The sequence below is a fragment of the Lemur catta genome, chromosome 12, assembly GCF_020740605.2.
Source record: "Lemur catta isolate mLemCat1 chromosome 12, mLemCat1.pri, whole genome shotgun sequence".
Taxonomy (NCBI): Eukaryota; Metazoa; Chordata; class Mammalia; order Primates; family Lemuridae; genus Lemur; species Lemur catta.
Genome location: NC_059139.1, coordinates 69739465 through 69756496, shown reverse-complemented (window position 1 = coordinate 69756496; position 17032 = coordinate 69739465). Strand labels below are relative to the sequence as shown.

The 17032-nt window shown below is 37.6% G+C and overlaps 1 protein-coding gene across 12 annotated transcripts in view; it reads right to left on the bottom strand.

Moving 5' to 3' along the window:
- Positions 1-242: 242 nt before the first annotated feature.
- PAM (peptidylglycine alpha-amidating monooxygenase) overlaps positions 243-17032 on the bottom strand; it is a 155642-nt gene continuing 138852 nt past the window's right edge. For 2 of the 12 annotated variants that reach the window (XM_045566199.1, XM_045566206.1), the window contains 5 exons: positions 12921-13020; positions 10442-10495; positions 4666-4869; positions 1705-1761; positions 243-1084 (listed from right to left, as the gene is read on the bottom strand). In XM_045566199.1, coding sequence (XP_045422155.1) covers positions 903-1084; positions 1705-1761; positions 4666-4869; positions 10442-10495; positions 12921-13020 — 597 coding nt within the window. In that variant the 3' untranslated portion in view covers positions 243-902. The remainder of the gene's footprint in view (positions 1085-1704; positions 1762-4665; positions 4870-10441; positions 10496-12920; positions 13021-17032) is intronic. The other 10 variants (XM_045566200.1, XM_045566207.1, XM_045566202.1 and 7 more) reach the window with 5 other exon arrangements.

Sequence of the window (17032 nt, the reverse complement as noted above, 5' to 3'; positions counted from 1 at the left end):
ACAGGCAAAAACCCTTTGTGAATTTTAAAAGAGAGCCTGACTTTACAAATGTATGTGAATTCAGGCTGTTTTTTAATTTATATTGGCTACATAACAAAATATCTTCTAAATTTTGTACAATATAACATATTTCTTTTGGTTGAAGACATTGTTTCACTAATATTTGTGATTTGTGTAATTATTACAAAGGTTGTATACAAAACCTGCAAATATGCAAAAATTGCAATATACACTCTGACAGCTAATGCTCTGAAAACACTTTATTACACAAATTACATTCAGATTCTGAAAATAGTGTTCTAACAGTGTAACCATCTAAAAATAAGACATCCCAGAAACACACCAACTGAAGAAGAAAATTTAAAAAGAATTTAAATAGAGACTTTTTTCTTTCCCTCATTGCAATATAATGTTAGTGATTTTAAAAAAATAGAAGGAGATTTAGCAGCTTTGTTGTCACGTAGCACAAAGTTTCTCTTTACTGCCACAGGCTGAGAATGCTGAACAGGAAAGGCACCAAAGAAAGACACTGGCAATGAAAGTGCTATTGGGAAAATACTGTGTTCAAGCAGAGAATGGGGTTATTTACATCCACCGAAAAGTCTCAAAAGTGTAAATGAGCAAACCTTCCATACATAGTTAGATTAGTACTAGGGTGGAAGAAGAGGACTGTTTCTCTATTCTATGTTCATATAAAGACAATGGCACTCTTATGAACTTTTAGGAAACTCCTCAACTAGAAACAGAAGCCAACTTAATCCAAACAAGGTAAATAAAATGTGTACAGTCCCACATAGACCAGTAAAGTTTACAATTAAATACTCAGAACTTTAAACGTGCTAAAGGGAAAGGAATCTGGCATTCTTGGTCAATCTCTCTTAATCTAAACCCAAGCCTGGTGTTCAGGAGGAGGAAGGTGCAGGTGCAGGCAGCGGTGCGGAATATTCCTCTTCGGATTCACTTCCGTCATCCTCATCTTTCTCGTGGTCACTCCCCTCCGTGCTAAGGCGGTCAAACCCCTTTCGACTGTAGCCCTTACGGCTTGCAAAGAAATTTCCAAGGTTTAAGCCTCCACTTCCCTTTCCTGAAGAAAGCAAACAATAACATAGAATTGAGATGATTCTCAAGCCTCTTGTAAATTCTTAAGTGGTCAACAAAGTCAGAAGTTGGGGATGGGAAAGGATAGATGTTAAAAAAAAAGTGACAGAGACTTATCCTACAGAGCTAGAGAGCTAATACCCCACAGAAGCTCCCCAGGATTACGTTGCTGTAGAACTATTTCAGATGCCCATTTCCTCTCCTGCTTTTCCCCAGTTCTCTCTCCAGAACTGGCATCCCTCGAGCAGCTCTTCATTTCAATGACCTTTTTGAAAAGGTCATTGTCACTATGACAAGCATTGGCATGCTGACAGGAGTGACAGAAAATTTACTGAAGACAAATGAGGCCAGATAAAAGGCAGGGAAAGAGAATTAGATAACATAGAATGGCAACGGTAGAAAAAATAAAACTGGGAAATTTGCTGCTAGAGATACACTTAACTAGTTGAGTTTACGTTTTGCATTCAGCATTTATACTGGGGGGTGCCATGCTGCATGCAAGGCATTTCATTTCCAGAGACAAAATATGAAATATCTCCTTGCTCTTTAAAGGACATGAGCTTGTTGACTTCAAACGTGAAGTGTTCTAAAAGGTCACAGGCATACCTCTAAATCTTCCCAGTACTCTTCCTGAACTTGCTTCCAGTTTGTGTTCAGAATCTGCTAAAAAAAAAAAAAAAAAAAGATGGTACATTTCAAAATGAGTCCCAGTCACCCTCCTCAATCCATGAGCTCAACCTCCAACACAAAATCTGGAACTCATAAATGATTAAAAAGGCCTGGCTCTTGTCTGTATGCAATTCTAAGAAAAAAAAAAGGCAATATAATATTGACATGTACATAAGGGCCTGAGCTGGGCTTGACTCCTGCCTTATCTCTTGCAGGCTGTGCTGTCTTGAAAATTACTTCCCTGAGCTTCAGTTTTCTCCTCTGAGAAAAGAGTGATCAAGGACACTCCCTACATACAGGTAAGGTTGAGATGGGACACTGCATGTAACATGTTTAGAACACTGCCTGGTACGTATATAGTAAATGAACAATAAATAGTAGTTATTTGTACTAGGATAGAATTGTTACCAATAATTTGTAAAAATTTGGAAGCTTTGGCTATCACAATTTAGGAATATTTGTCTTAGGCTTTACTCTTTCTATTAAGAACAGTACATGTTCTGCTTGAGAAAGCTTTGGAGCCATGTACATAATTTCTCCTTTATGTAAGATTTAAGTGAAGGCAAAGGACCTGAAACCCTCAGGATTATCCAAGCACACAAGGTGACTCAAATGCTCCCACGGAACCGCCCATCTCTATGAAGGATCGACAATCCTCTTCCCGTATGCAGAGGCAGAACTTCCGATGGATTTCATCTTTTCCCTTGCTGTGTGTCTCCCTGCACCCTCCTCCCTTGCTTCCTCCAGTCTCTCAAGGGCTATGGTCAGACTACAGGAAAACTCCTAACTCAGCCTTGGGGTTCTTCTGTTAAGTCTCTAACCAGGAGTGAAAGCAGCATCACGGAAAAAGCCACCAGGCAGATGACAGGGGCTAGGCAAGAAAGGAAGAAGAATCTGCCAAGATTGTTAGAGAGCCAACAAATTAGATTGTAAATTCCACAAGGATGCAGGACATTCCTTAGTTTTGTATTCCCTGTGCCTAGCACAGTGTCTGATGTGGAACTGACATGTAATAAAGGTGTGCTGAAAAGGAATGTCCTTTACGAGGGTTTCTAAAAACCTTCGAATAGATTGGATAGGATCTATCAAGAACAAATGTTGAAAAAAGGCAAGAGGCTGATCTACTTTTAGAATTAAATGTATGGACTGAATCATATAAAATTGCAGTTTTGCTAAATAAAACATGGTTGAGTAATGGCAATTTCAACCTAGGTTCAACCTAGGTCTCTGCCCTCCCAGCATATTCCTGTAAAGTCAGCATTATGTAACAGTGCCATGTCACATGTGCTTAATAGCAAAAGGAGGGACCAAATCTTGACTCCCTAGCCACTTCCTCTGCCAAATTGGGTTGGTTTACTACGATTCCTGCCACCTGCCCCCAGGCCTCACTGTTCCTGATACTCTATTTATCACTATGCTAACCACCCTCCCCTCTAACTTTTATGTGTCACCTCTTTTATATGCGATCTATCTGGTGCGATTTATTTATTCATTCATTCTTTCAACAACTATTTATTGAACCCCTAGTGTTGGGAACTGTTATTTGTGCTGGGCACACATCAATACATCAGTAAACAGGACACACAAGATTCTTGCTCTTCTGAAGCTTCTCTCTAACTCCATGAAGACAACTATGTTTATTTCTCTTTGTCCCTGCTTATGACAGTTTCAGATCCTAACAGGGGCTCAATATGAGTCCTTTTTTCAGAAGAGTTAACTGTATTTTTGCAGAGATTTATTGATTGCAGATGAAAAGCAAAAGAAAGTCCAGGAAAAACTTATTAAAGTGAATTCTCTGTTTTCTGTTTCCATGCCTTTTTCTGTGTCAGGGCTTTGCCACGGGCACTGAATCCCTGCCATGGCCGCCTTGATCTGAAATAGGATCAGATGCTGTTTCTTGATCAAATGCTGCCTCCCTCCCTGGTCCATGGATTTCTTCCCAGACACAGCTGTAGTTTCTTGCCTTAGGACCTGGGGGCCCAGCCAAAGGACTGGTACTGAGAGGTGAGAATAATGGGTTGGGTTATTTTTTATTTGGATGGCCTGAAAGGAACTCAGCTCTTGGATCCTATACTGTGATAATGGTTTTATAAAATACTGACTCCAGTACTGGACACTGTCTTGTTCAGTTATGGAAGGCTGATGGCCTAAATTATGTCTACTCAGAAACTACCAAATGGTTTGCTATAGAAATAGTTGGTTTCCTGAGGAAGCTGAGGTTTAAGACAAGCATCTTTTATGACTTCTTATGCTTTTTATTACTTTGTTCCCAGTGATTATTCATTAGAATCATTGGTGGTCTTAACTGAGTGCTTACTGGGTGCCAGGTACTGTGATAAATGCTTTATGTGCATTATTTTGTTTAATCTTGGCACAACCTTGCAAGGTAAACATTTGCCCCATTTTGTTGATGAGGAAACTGTGGTTTAGAGAGATTAAGTAACTTGCCCATGGTCATGTAGCTAGGAGCTAGAGCCAGTCTGATGGGGAGAAAAATACAACCCCAAATAACTGACCTAGGTACTTTGAGGACTGGGCCTATTGGTAACAGCAGAAATGTCCTTCTCTTCCCTGACCCTCAGCTAATTTATACTGACTCTGTTATCTACACAGTTTCATATGGAGACATTAAATACACTTACAGTAATTCCTAAAAGGCAATATTAAAGGTTATATTTTAATCTACCTATCCAAATTTTAGAGGCTCCAGATATATTTTATACTGTGATACTATAGACAATATTTTGAACATAGACAATAACGTCAAAAAAGGTAGAGAGCATTAAAAAAGAAAAAAACAAAGACAGTGAAAAAAATCACAACCAAACTCCTGAGGATAATAAGGCCAAACACTCTTTCAAAGGCAGGTTCCAAGTTCAAGGGTCTCATTTTACTTGCCTCCAAAGGCCCTTGATTTTTTCCACCGAATAAATATGGCAATGGCCAGCAGGACAACCACCGGAATAACCAGAAGGGTTGTAATGAGAACAATGGGCACTCCCAAGCCCGGCTCTTTGACCAGTTTCTGTTTCTCTTGCATCTTCTGCAATTCTGAGGAGGTGGGTTTGTTCTCCATTTTGTTTTCAACAACTGCCTCGGCTTCTTCAGGGAAAGAAGAATTCACAATATTCAACTGACTCAAAAATCCCAAAACCCTCTCACCCACCCCTACCCAGTCAAATCAACACTATTCACAAAGAACTTCTTAAGTCCAATGTATCTGGATTTCATGATTCAATATCTGAATCTACTGAACTGGCAGCAGGTATTGTGATTAGTTGTTCCTACTCAATGATTTTTTACCCTGACATTGGTTTTCCTTGGTTTTAACTTTAATCCCCTCTTTAGCTATAATTCCACAAAATATATATTCTTCTTTTGTGTTTCTCTAAAGTTAACATAAACAGGCAGTGTTGTGTAGGGGAAAGAATTGGTGTGCATACTTGAGTCAAACAAACCTGGGCTCAAATCCCAATTCTTCTATATACTAGCTATATAACTTTGGGCAAGTTACTTAAATTGTCTGGGCCTTAGTAACCTCATCTGTAAAACTGTGATACTAATAAACTGTTGGATATAAATGTATGTCATAAAGAAGGTGCTTAGTAAGCATTCATTTCCTTGTATCTTTGGTTTATAAATCTTTCGTGTTCAATGAATTTTTAGTACTTTACATGCATAGTTGCACAGGTTAATTCTAGAATTACAAAAGGAATAAATGAACTGTGTCCTTTTCAGATTGTTTTATATGATTCTCAACAAAATGTGAGTGCACACAGATGCACGGAATATTCTTCCATTAGTGATGAAAATAACCTGTGCAACTATTCTGTGGCCTTGGCAGGTGCTGGGTAGGTATCAGGCCTAAAGTATTGTTTGGGAAACTGATGCAATAAAACTATATAAGCTGCTGCAAGGATCTAATAACTAATAACTTGAAAATGAGGTTGAGCCTTGAGACATTCTCGTCCCCAAGAAGCACATATGTGTGTTTGTACAGAAACCCTAGGGTGCAAAGGCTAAAAGAATTTGCCCAGGCTAAAAGTTACAACCACATTTGTCAAAAGACTCACAAGGATTTTGGAATTTTAATTTCTTGGTGTGCCCTTCTGCCCTACGTTACACAGTGCGTCATGAGGCCTGAGGGAGATTTTGACAAAATGGTAGGGATAGGTAGCTTAACACAATCAGGAGAATCTTTGGTTAATGTTGAACATGTGTAGAATCAGTTTAGTAGCTTGCAGGACACTCCTCCAAGGAAGTGTTTCCTGAATTACTTAAGACAATGTAAACATAGTTTATAACACAAACAACTGGCAGGTTCTAGCTTTTTGTTTCAATGTTCTGAGCCAATCTCCTTCATAGACTCAATTACATCTCTTAGGTACTTACACTATGTCAGGAATTGTTCTCCTTTAATCGTCACACCAAACCTGTGAGTAGGCTATTATTGTTACCATTTTGCAGATGGCCTCACAGTCCTTGTTTCCTTCCCTGCACTATGATTAAGGTGAGACCATCCCTTTTTTTCTTTTGTCCACTCAAGTGGCTCTTGAAACTTGAAAGGGAGGGAAGGAAACGGGTTGGTTCACAGACTTAGATAGCTCTAATTTAACCTAAGTCCCAGTTTCAAGAAGAATGTAAGTGTAATTCTTTTGTTACTGCAGAAAAGATATACAAAATTGCTCTATATTTAAGCTCATTCTATTTTTAAACAGGAAAATAACAATGAATAGATTATGGGATTAAAAAACATAGACCAAAGATGTCATTTGGTATTCAAAAACTTGCTGCCTTCAGAAGAAGGGAGTATTCCTGTTTGAAGGCAGGTATTACCAGAGTAATTACCTAACATTTCTACCTGTCATTTAGTGAATTTATTTACACCTAATACAATGGCTGTACTAGCTCATATCTAGTTTCTTTGATAAGACAGAGCAAGGATTGAGCTCCATTAAATGGAAAAAAGAACTGTGGATGATGTGGGTGATAGACTAAATCAGTTTAGCTAGCATTCATAGAAAGTGTGATGAAAATGAGGCAATGAACTTACTAAGATATATGCACAGCACTTTAGAAATTCCTGATTTCCATACCACTTTTGGTATTTTGAGTGTCATCTACTAAAAATACTTGAACATCCTAATTTTTGGAACCAGCTGAAGTATGTTTAAGATTTAAAAGATGCTCTATATTTTTGAAAAAGAGGATAAAATTTTTTAAATTTCCAGTCTTAAAAAAAAAAATCCAATATTGCTGCTCTTCTCAGCAGCCTCTATAGGTGGAATAAAATGCCTAAAACAGCATTTATCACTTAAGAGTCCAGGAATTCCACTCAAGGCAAAAAGAATAATGCAAATTCTTCCACTTTTACTCTTTATCCTAAATTCTTTTATTAAAAACCGCAGTAATTTGGATGAATGGAGAACGAAGAAGCTCTAAGATTAGCCAGAACTTGAGGATTCTGGAAGACAGGAGGAGGTACCTAGTACGACACTCTTCTCTCATATGAAATGCCAGATGTGTTCTATCTAGAACAAACATGTCTTAAAATCTTACAAGAGTACAAGCCCTTGTAGCATCTCTGTAGATATTTGGGAATAAACATACTTTTGAAAAGCTGATATATAAGAGGTATTTTTTTCTTCTACTTTAAAGCAATGCATTTAGAAAGGGAGGCTAGCTGCCTCCCTGTGAGAGCGTACACATATAAGGATGTGCACATCTCTCTCCCCTGGCAGAAGGGTAGAAGCCCAGAGACCACTGGGAATTGGAATGGCAGCACAAGAAAGGAAGGACATTCTTGATATAGCAACACAACAATTGTTACCCAGTTCGTCACAGACAGAACTGAAGGCTAAAGGTTTTCTACGGCATACTAGCAAGTACCAAGTTAGAAGACAAGGGAAGTGCATAAGGCACCAGAGAGTACTTTCTTTTTCTGTTTATTTGTTTGTTTGTTTGTTTTAATGCAATGTGCTTCCCTACGATGTGTTACAAGAAGTTAACTGCACTAGGGAAGTTTTTTGTGTTTTTTTTTTTTAATTTTCTTGAGACTGATTCACTACCATCATGTTTTATTGGGGGTAAGAGAAATGTGTGGGCTGCGCTCTTGGTGGGATATTGGCACATCTGTTTTATCCCTAGTAACTTTATTTGAAAATTTAAGTCCCTTTCCTAAGAATTTTATCATCCCAAATCCTCTTATTCTTGCATCTCTCTTCAAACACTGGTTCTAGAATCCTGTTATTACTGTTATATGACCATTCAGAGTGAGGATAAGTGTCATCAAAGGCAACTCGAATTCGGAGATTTAAAATTAACCTGTAACTACAAGGCTGTTAAATCTGGCACAGTGTTTACCTCTCTCTTTTGTGAAGGGTGGTTTGAATTAAGCTTCAAGATTTTGATATAGGATAAGATCTAGAGATGCAGCATGATTTATGTTCCTTTTGTAATAAAAAATATAATCTCTCAAAAAAGGTTTAATGAGAGCCATAAGGATTCAAAGAGGAATAGACAATGTCATTTCAAGTTTGGGTAAGTATTAAAACAGGACTGCCATGGCAAGAGACTTCAATAACATTTACTATTTGAACTCCTGGGTTTGGCTGCTAGGTTGGGAGGTTTTCGACCAAATGGATGCAGGCGTGTACGCTGAGGAGAGAGGAACGGGCCTACAGGAAAGCATTATTCATCTTGGCCAGTCAAGATTAGGTCAATATGGCTGGGTTGTTCCCAACAGGCCAACCTGTACGATACGACCTAGAACTTTTTGGTGGGCTCTATTTAAACAGAAATGATTTGAGACCATTTTGAAATTCCACAGGTTTCAGAGTAAACTACAACCACTTCCAATCTGTAGTTCTTGAAAGAATTTACAGTGAATGAATTGGTGGTATCAATTTCTCCTCAGCAGTATAGTAATAGCCGTTAAGAGCACAGGCTTTGGTACCCAAAAGACTTTGGTTTAAAACCTGGCTCGAACATTTACTATCCTAGTAGTAATTCTGATCCTCCATTTCCTCATGTGTAAAATGGAGATAATAGCAACTAAAACATGGTTGGTGTAAGGATTATATTTGATAATTTTTGTATAGTCCATTGTTTGTGCTCTGTAAGTAACAGCTATTATTAACAATAATATCTTTCCCAACATCTTCATTCCAGGACAAACAGAACTTATCAATAATTCTATATAAAGCAATGGTAGAAAATTAGGGCATCAGGAACCTTCTTCAGAATATGAGTGTGCTATGAATGCCACTCAGTAGTGTCGCTTGGGTAGAATTTCTACAAATGCCAAACAATTGCTATTTATTTCATAATATTATCTTACCCCTTTAGCCGGCTAAATTTTCTTATCTGTCTACATAAAATCCCTAAACTCCCTCTTGGTTCTTGTTTCTTTTCATCTCTTTTCCACCTGCTTTCATGAGAAAGGAAGACAAGTCAGTCTCGGGTGAAGTCTGAACATCTAGGTGAATCATTTGTAAAGCAACTAATAATGGAATCACTTTGTTACTTAAATATTAGAAGCACCTCACAAGAAGCCCATAGTGAGTTCATAACTATAAATGACATGTCAAAACACTGCAGATAATAGAAAATGTACAAATATAAACTGATTCTAGGAAAGGGATAAAATAATTTGACAGGGATTCCAAATGAACCCAGTGGTTGCTTACTAGTAGCTAAATCCCATTTTCCCTCTTCCAGATATTATATACTGATGATATACTTTTGTGTGTGTGTGTGTGTGTGTGTGTATATATATAAGCATATGCATTCTCTCTCTCTCTGTCTCTCTTTTCTCAGCCTCTTGTAAGTCTCTTGAGGTCAGACACAGTTTCATTTCCCTTGGACTTGCTATAGTGCTTTCACAGAGAAGGCTTTCAGTAAATCTTGGGGGCTCAATGGCACTAAGATAGGAGCTAAGGGAATAGCTAATCTTTTCACATCCCTATAGCATTAACTCCCCAAAGATACTTTTTACTCTTTTATATCAGAGCCCACTAGGAAAGGCCTTATCCAGTAGGCTGAATAGTATTTTTCTGCTTTCTTGAGGTTAATGTACTTCCAAAAGTAATTGCCATCTTTTGTCTCTCAATATCTCTGGCTCACTAGTTTTAGATTTCTTACATTCTCAATCACTTTCCATGTGGGATTACCAGTCTTCTAGCTGACACAAATGGATTTAACTAGTTAAATACTGGAATGAAAATACATGAGACACTTTTCAGTCTCCAATGACAGTCCTAATGTTCCAGAGGTACTATTTTCCAGATTTATTACACTCTGGTATATGCAGGGGGCTTCTCTATTTTGAAGCTGAAAAATTTGCAGTGCTTGTCAACCAAGAGATATATCAAAATCACTTGGGGATACTTTTCAAAATACACATATTATCATTTGTCTTCTTTCTATAGATCTTGAATGGGGATTGGCCAAGTGTATTTTGAAATCAGTGATTTGAGTTTATTATAACTACTCCATTTAGCAGAAAAAGCAGTGGCAACATGCATGTTTAAAGGTTCAGTACATGGCAGAATTCATGGATAGTTTGCTAGATTATATATTTAGCTTGATAATTTTTAAGTTGCAGTCAAGAGCCATAAAAAATTTTAAAGCAAATAACCTTTGGTTTCACAGTCATAAGAAGAATTTGACCAACCTTTGATTTCTTGGGCCTCAATGCCAGCTTTTTTAACTGATCGATGTTCCATTTCTGTAACACAGCACCGCAAGGAGAAAGAAAGTCAGAATTCTCAAAATGAACATCTGAAACCTTAACTTTGATATTAATTTTACTCAGTAGAAAATATTTACTTAATTCATCAAATGCATTATTATATTAGAAAAGAGTTCAATACAAACCGCTAATTAGTTGTTCCAGGAACCCTGAAGAAAATCTCCTAGGGAAAGCTAATATAATTCTAAGAACTTCATATTTAGAATGAGCTTGTTCTCGTGGAATTCATAATATCATACTATACCTTAAAACAGTATTTTAAAACTATTTCTTTAAGTAGTTCTGTTTTCATGTGGGCAACATCTTGGACTGACTAGTAGTTTTGCCATGTTGGATTATCAGTCTTCTAGCTGACATAAATGGATTTAACTAGTTAAATACTAGAATGCAAATAAATGAGACACTTGGTCAGTCTCCAATGGCAGTCTTAATGTTCCAGAGGTACTATTTTCCAGATTTATTACACTCTGGCATATGCAGGGGGCTTCTCTATTTTGAAGCTGAAATATTTGTAGTGCTTCTCAATCAAGGGATGTTTCAAAATCATTTGGGGAGACTTTTCAGAATACATATATTATCATTCCTCTTCTTTCTATAGATCTTGAGTGGGGACTGGCTCAGTGTATTTTGAAAACCTTCCCCAGGTGACTCAAAATATGCGTCTCTGTTAAGCACCAACCATGAGGGTGGTAGAAAGGACTTTTATAGGACTGACTGAACTCTCAGTGAGTGCAAGAATCATATTCCTATCTGCAAAATAGAGATATTGGCTAGATTTCTGAAGTCCTCTCCATCTTTAAAAGCATTTATGCATTTTTTTTTTTTTTTGTTCTGAAAATCCGGAGTTTGGTCATGCAGTTGGGAATTATCCATATATCTTTGCTTTCCCGTCTGCCCACACCTTCTGGATCCTCCTTGAGGAGGCAGGTGGTGAAAGAGCCACACTTGCAAGGAGGAATGTGAACTACCGCTAGAGTAGAATAGCTCACAGGCATCTCTGTGCACTCAACTCTAACTGGGTCCTTATTATAAAACAGCAAAAGTTACTCAGAGGATAATTCTGAAGACAGCAGTTACCAAATTAATTGGGATCTAAGACCTGAAAGGTATCTGGACTCCTAATTTTACTTTCTTTTGTTATAATCTATTTTCTTTCCTTATAATTTGTATTTTTCATTTTATAAATAATACTTCTTTTCTTCATCAAGTTTACATATGCTTATTTGTTCTCTATCTAAAACTACTTGTGCAAATTTATCATCCTCTATTGTTTTCCTTATCCCCACCCTTCTCCTTTAATTGGATCCTGCCATATTTTAAAAGTATCTCTGGACATTTAGATTTGTGGCCTAGTCAGCATTCAGTACACTTCTATTTATAAAACTTATTTTTGGGGTGGTGGTGGCGGTGGCTCACGCCTGGAATCCTAGCACTCTGGGAGGCCGAGGAGGGCAGATGGTTTGAGCTCAGGAGTGCGAGACCAGCCTAAGCAAGAGCCAGACCCTGTCTCTACTAAAAATAGAAAGAAATTAACCAGACAACTAAAAATATATATAGAAAACATTAGCTGGGCATGGTGGCACATGCCTGTAGTCCCAGCTACTTGGGAGGCTGAGGCAGAAGGATTGTTTGAGTCCAGGAGTTTGAGGTTGTTATGAGCTAGGCTGATGCCATGGCGCTCTAGCCTGGGCAACAGAGTGAGAGTCTGTCTCAAAATAAAATAAAATAAAATAAAAAACTTATTTTTTTAGCATGATATTAGGAGCTACATTAGCCGACTTTTAAGAATTAAAAATAATGTCCAAATTGCAATTAGAAAACTATGAAACTAGTTGGCTGGACCTGATAGAACAAATCTGTCCCCAAAATTTTGAGTTACATAAAAATATAGCAATTCAGTTACTAGGGAAAGTTGAAGCCTAAGTGGAAAATTCAAAAGGCTTCCTGTTTGGATTAATATGAGTCTCACACAGATGCTGGCATCCCTAGATGCCCAGCAGCTACTGAGAGCTAAAGAGCCGTGTGGGGAGTGATGCCTCATGGAAACAAGTCTGCCCTGCTGCTGTGCCAAAGCCACCTCCTCCTCCTGGAACTAAGTTGGAATTAACATTGGCTTTTAATGTAACAGACATTATTTCAGGCATCAAGAATTTCCTGTGGCATATCTGTGGAAACAAGGGGATAACTGCCAGCAAAACAAAAGATATTTCTCTCAAATTTAAAAAAATTAACTTAATCCCTGAAATGGATACCAAATAAATAGATCTTTTAACAACTACCTTATACCTTGACTTCTACTCCCATCAGTAAAAGGAACGAAATAGCAAATGTTTTTGTTTCACGTGTTTTCAAGCAATAAAACTGAGGGAAAATGTGGACAATGATACTGTAAAAGCCATACTTTCAGTCATGGTGAACTTCCACACCGTGTTGGTGTGAGCGTCTCCGATATAAACGGTCCCGTCTTCAGATGCGACAATATCATGAGGCATGTCAAAGTGCTGCCAAAATAAGGAGCCACACGTTAGGGTGGTGAGTCTTTGCTTGAATCCTTCATGAAAAGGTAGAAAAACAGAGCAAAGCCCACGAAAAAACAATAAACATTTCACTCAAACCAAAACAACAATAATTCCCATCAAAGCAACTCTAGGCGAAGGAGAGCCATTCACTCATTCATTCATGGGGTACTGACTTTGCCAGGCATAATCCCTGGCATTGGGAAATGCCAAGGAACCCTCACCACTAAGTCTTTTAAAAAGTGAAAATTTACAGGTAGATTATTTTTTACAGTCCTGTTTACTTAATGTTACATTATCTAGTTTTTTATATAAATATTTATTTTTGCCTTCAGGTTTCTTCTACCTTTTAATTACTATTAAATTTTCTTAGTTTAAGTCAAAAGGACCAAGTATTAATTTTTATTACTCCCATTAAGTTATCATGTACTGGCTGGGTGCGGTGGCTCATGCCTGTAATCCTAACACTCTGGGAGGCCGAGGCTGGCAGATCGTTTGAGCTCAGGAGTTCGAAACCAGCCTGAGCAAGAGCGATACCCCATCTCTACTAAAAAATTGAAAGAAACTAGATGGACAACTAAAAATATAGAAAAAATTAGCCAGGCATGGTGGTGCATGCCTGTAGTCCCAGCTACTCGGGAGGCTGAGGCAGAAGGATTGCTTGAGCCTAGGAGTTTGAGGTTGCTGTGAGCTAGGCTGATGCCACGGCACTCTAGCCAGGGTGACAGAGCGGGACTCTGTCTCAAAAAAAAAAAAAAAAAAGAAAAGAAAAGAAAATTATCATGTACTGCCTTAAAAATTATTTGCATATTACTGATAAGTCATTTCAAAGATTCAGAACATTTAGATTATTTTTCAAATGTATACTAGGAGATATGCAGCAATGTGGGGTTTTATGCTATTTTTTTCTTCTCTTTTAAATTTTAATAGATTATGGGGTACAAATTGAGTCCCATTACATGTATATATTGTATAGTGGTGAAGCCTGTGTTTTGGTGTACTCATTACCCGAATACTGTACATTGTACCCCACAGGTTTTATATTCTTGAAGTCCAATTTGCAATATTTTCAATCAACAGAGGAAATTAATTGACTGTTACCTCCAAGTACTTCCTGGGCTTTTATACCTACTTCAGATACTCTGTATTTTAATATGTCTTTCTTCATTTCAAGTCATTGTCATCTGAGTCATGAGGACACAAGAGACAGGGGAGCACTTTCTATGACTTTCTTTAGGGGTCACTGAGCTAGTCCCTGGAAGAGTAGCCCCAAAACATTGCACTACTGACATTTACATCTGTCTACTGAGGCCTCCAAAGGTGCCCTGGTCTACCCGTTGGCAGGACACGGATAATCCTTTTCACCTTTGAGGCCGGCAGGCCTTCCTGAATACACAGTTATGGAAAATATGGCTAGTGAGTAAGAACAGGAGAATTGCCCAGACTGTGGGCCTATCAGCCAACATCTGCCCATGTTGGTGTGCTGAGTACAAAGGTACTAATGAGGCAGACTACCCTTAGCTCACTTTAGGAGAGGCAGAAGAATCCATGCTTTGGAGACACTATTATGCTTTAGAAATTATCAAGTTTGTCAAACTAAAAAGAAAAATGAGATGGCTATGCTAAGGAGGCTCATGTTTTCATATTATCAAATGTGCTGCGACAAATGTGTAGGGAGCTGGAAATCAAGATGTTGCCTTGCTGAAATCTCACAGATCTGTCATTAAATGTTCATCTTTATTTTGGGTTCAGCTAATGGATGGCAGGAACAGACTTGCAAATTACAGGCCATTCTTGTTCTATGCCATAATATGTTCTTAGAGACTCTGTTATATTAAATAAAATATATGGTTGTAAAGTACTTTACATTTTCTGATAGGAAAAATATTATAAAGGTTAGTAGGGAATGGGTAAACCATTCATTGGCCGTTCCTTTAAATCAATCACCATATGTCATAAATTCAAGACTATGATAATGGTAAACCTCATTCTGTTGCTCTCAAATGGATCCATGGAGCCAAGGGGCCTGTTGGAAACACAGTACTTTGGGGCCACTGGAGGAATTCGGGGGGAAGCTTAGTGGATGGGACCTCTATTCCTGTTGCAATCAGAGGCTCAATTGTAACCTTTTCAATGAACTATTCTATTGCTTTGTGTTATTTAAGCAGAAAATGATGTTGTTAAGGTTTAGGATCAAGCTTTAGGATTTCAGAGTTAAACAGATTTAAAGATCTTCTGATCTAGGTTTTGCAAACTCTTCTCTTGAGGTACCCCTAGCAAAATAAAATTGACAAGAGAAACGAATAACATCTTCCTGGGGCATCTATCTGGTGATGAAGCTCAGCGTAACCTGCCCTCAAAATCTTGTATTTTATTTTAAAAATTCATTAGGAAATTTGTGTTCTACTCCATATTATAGCTATGTGTGTTTTAGTATAGTAAGTTTAAATCTATGTAATATTAGGTAAAACAGTTCTTCTAAGAAGTGGCACCATGTTTATGTTGTGGCTTAATATAGCTTTTGACATACCAAGGTGTACCTCAGGACTAAAAGGTTAAGCACATTTTAGAGTCACAAAAACCTGGGTTTGAGATCCAGGTGTGCTACTGTGTGTAGCTTTGAACAAGCAAATTAACTTATGTGAAACTTTCAGCTCAAATATTATCAAATATTGTCATTTTAATCTTCATTATGGAGGCTGAAGAAACAACATGCATGTGGGCTTACTGGTTTTTTTTTTTTTTGGTATCTGTTAACTCTGAAATCCTAAAGCTTTTCTGGTATAGAACATTCCCTTCCTTTTCCACATGAGCTGCCCTGCAGAAGAACGAAGACAAAAAACGCCAGTCTGAAGGATGAGTGTGAAAGCAGATGATGAGGGACCACAAGTCTTTCCTTTGATTATCAGGGAGGGCTTTGGGGTTGATATGTATATTTTGCCCTCACAGCTATTTGATAGCATTTGATAGAAGCATCTTCTTTATTGTCCCACTGTCTCAGTTTCCCCACACAGATATAAATATAGAGATCATACATTCAGATGGAAACATCTCTAAAGAATGGAATAGTAGAAGAAGGAGAACTGAAATACAAGAGGAGGTAAGCAGTGAATATGCACAGAGGCACAGACACATTATGTGAAAGTTTACTTTTGACTTGAAAGACGCATCTCTTCTCACACAGGAGTCAATACAGCGTATTTTTTTCACCCAAACTTAGTCTTTGTGATGATCATCTAATTAAATGAAAATTCTTAGAGATCTATAAACTGATTTCAGTTTAATGAGTCAAGACACAATACACTTCTATGTTTTGGTGTAATATCAAGTCTTGTTTACTGAAAGGAAAAACAAACTTCATCTTGGAGTGAGATTCTCTTTTCAAGTTTGCTGTACTGAGCCACGTATTTATTATGACTCATTCGTCACTGAATGTCTGATAGATGCTGATGCTTAGGCACAATGCTCTCTGAAATTTTAATTCAGGGCTTTTCACATTTTTATGAGGTTAAGGCTCATTTAGCATCTAGCCTCTTGCTTGGCACTTAGTTTTGATTTCTAGATGCATTTTGAATTAAAACGCATAAATTAATATCCTGCTTGACACAGTACATTATCATTAAAAGAATGAGTGAGGCAAACACTCCACTAATACAAAGTGAAGACCTGCAAGAAAGTTAAATATCTAACTTTCTTTATCAACAGATAGGAGGAAGTGGGCTTAATGATGACTGGAGAGTCAATAAGGATCTGAAACACTATGGAAGTCAAATGTACATTATCAATGTAATGAGTTTCTTTCTGGAGGGCTACTATAATGTGAGATTTGATTGCTTATTGCTTTTTAGGTGAAATATTTCTGTGAAAAATCTTATTTGTTGTATATAAATAGAAATCCAAAGAAAGGAATTTATACCGGAATGTTTAGTTCAGAGTGACTTTGATTTAATTCAGATCTGGTAACTAGTATTAAAAGCTCCATTAAAAGTGAGGTTGT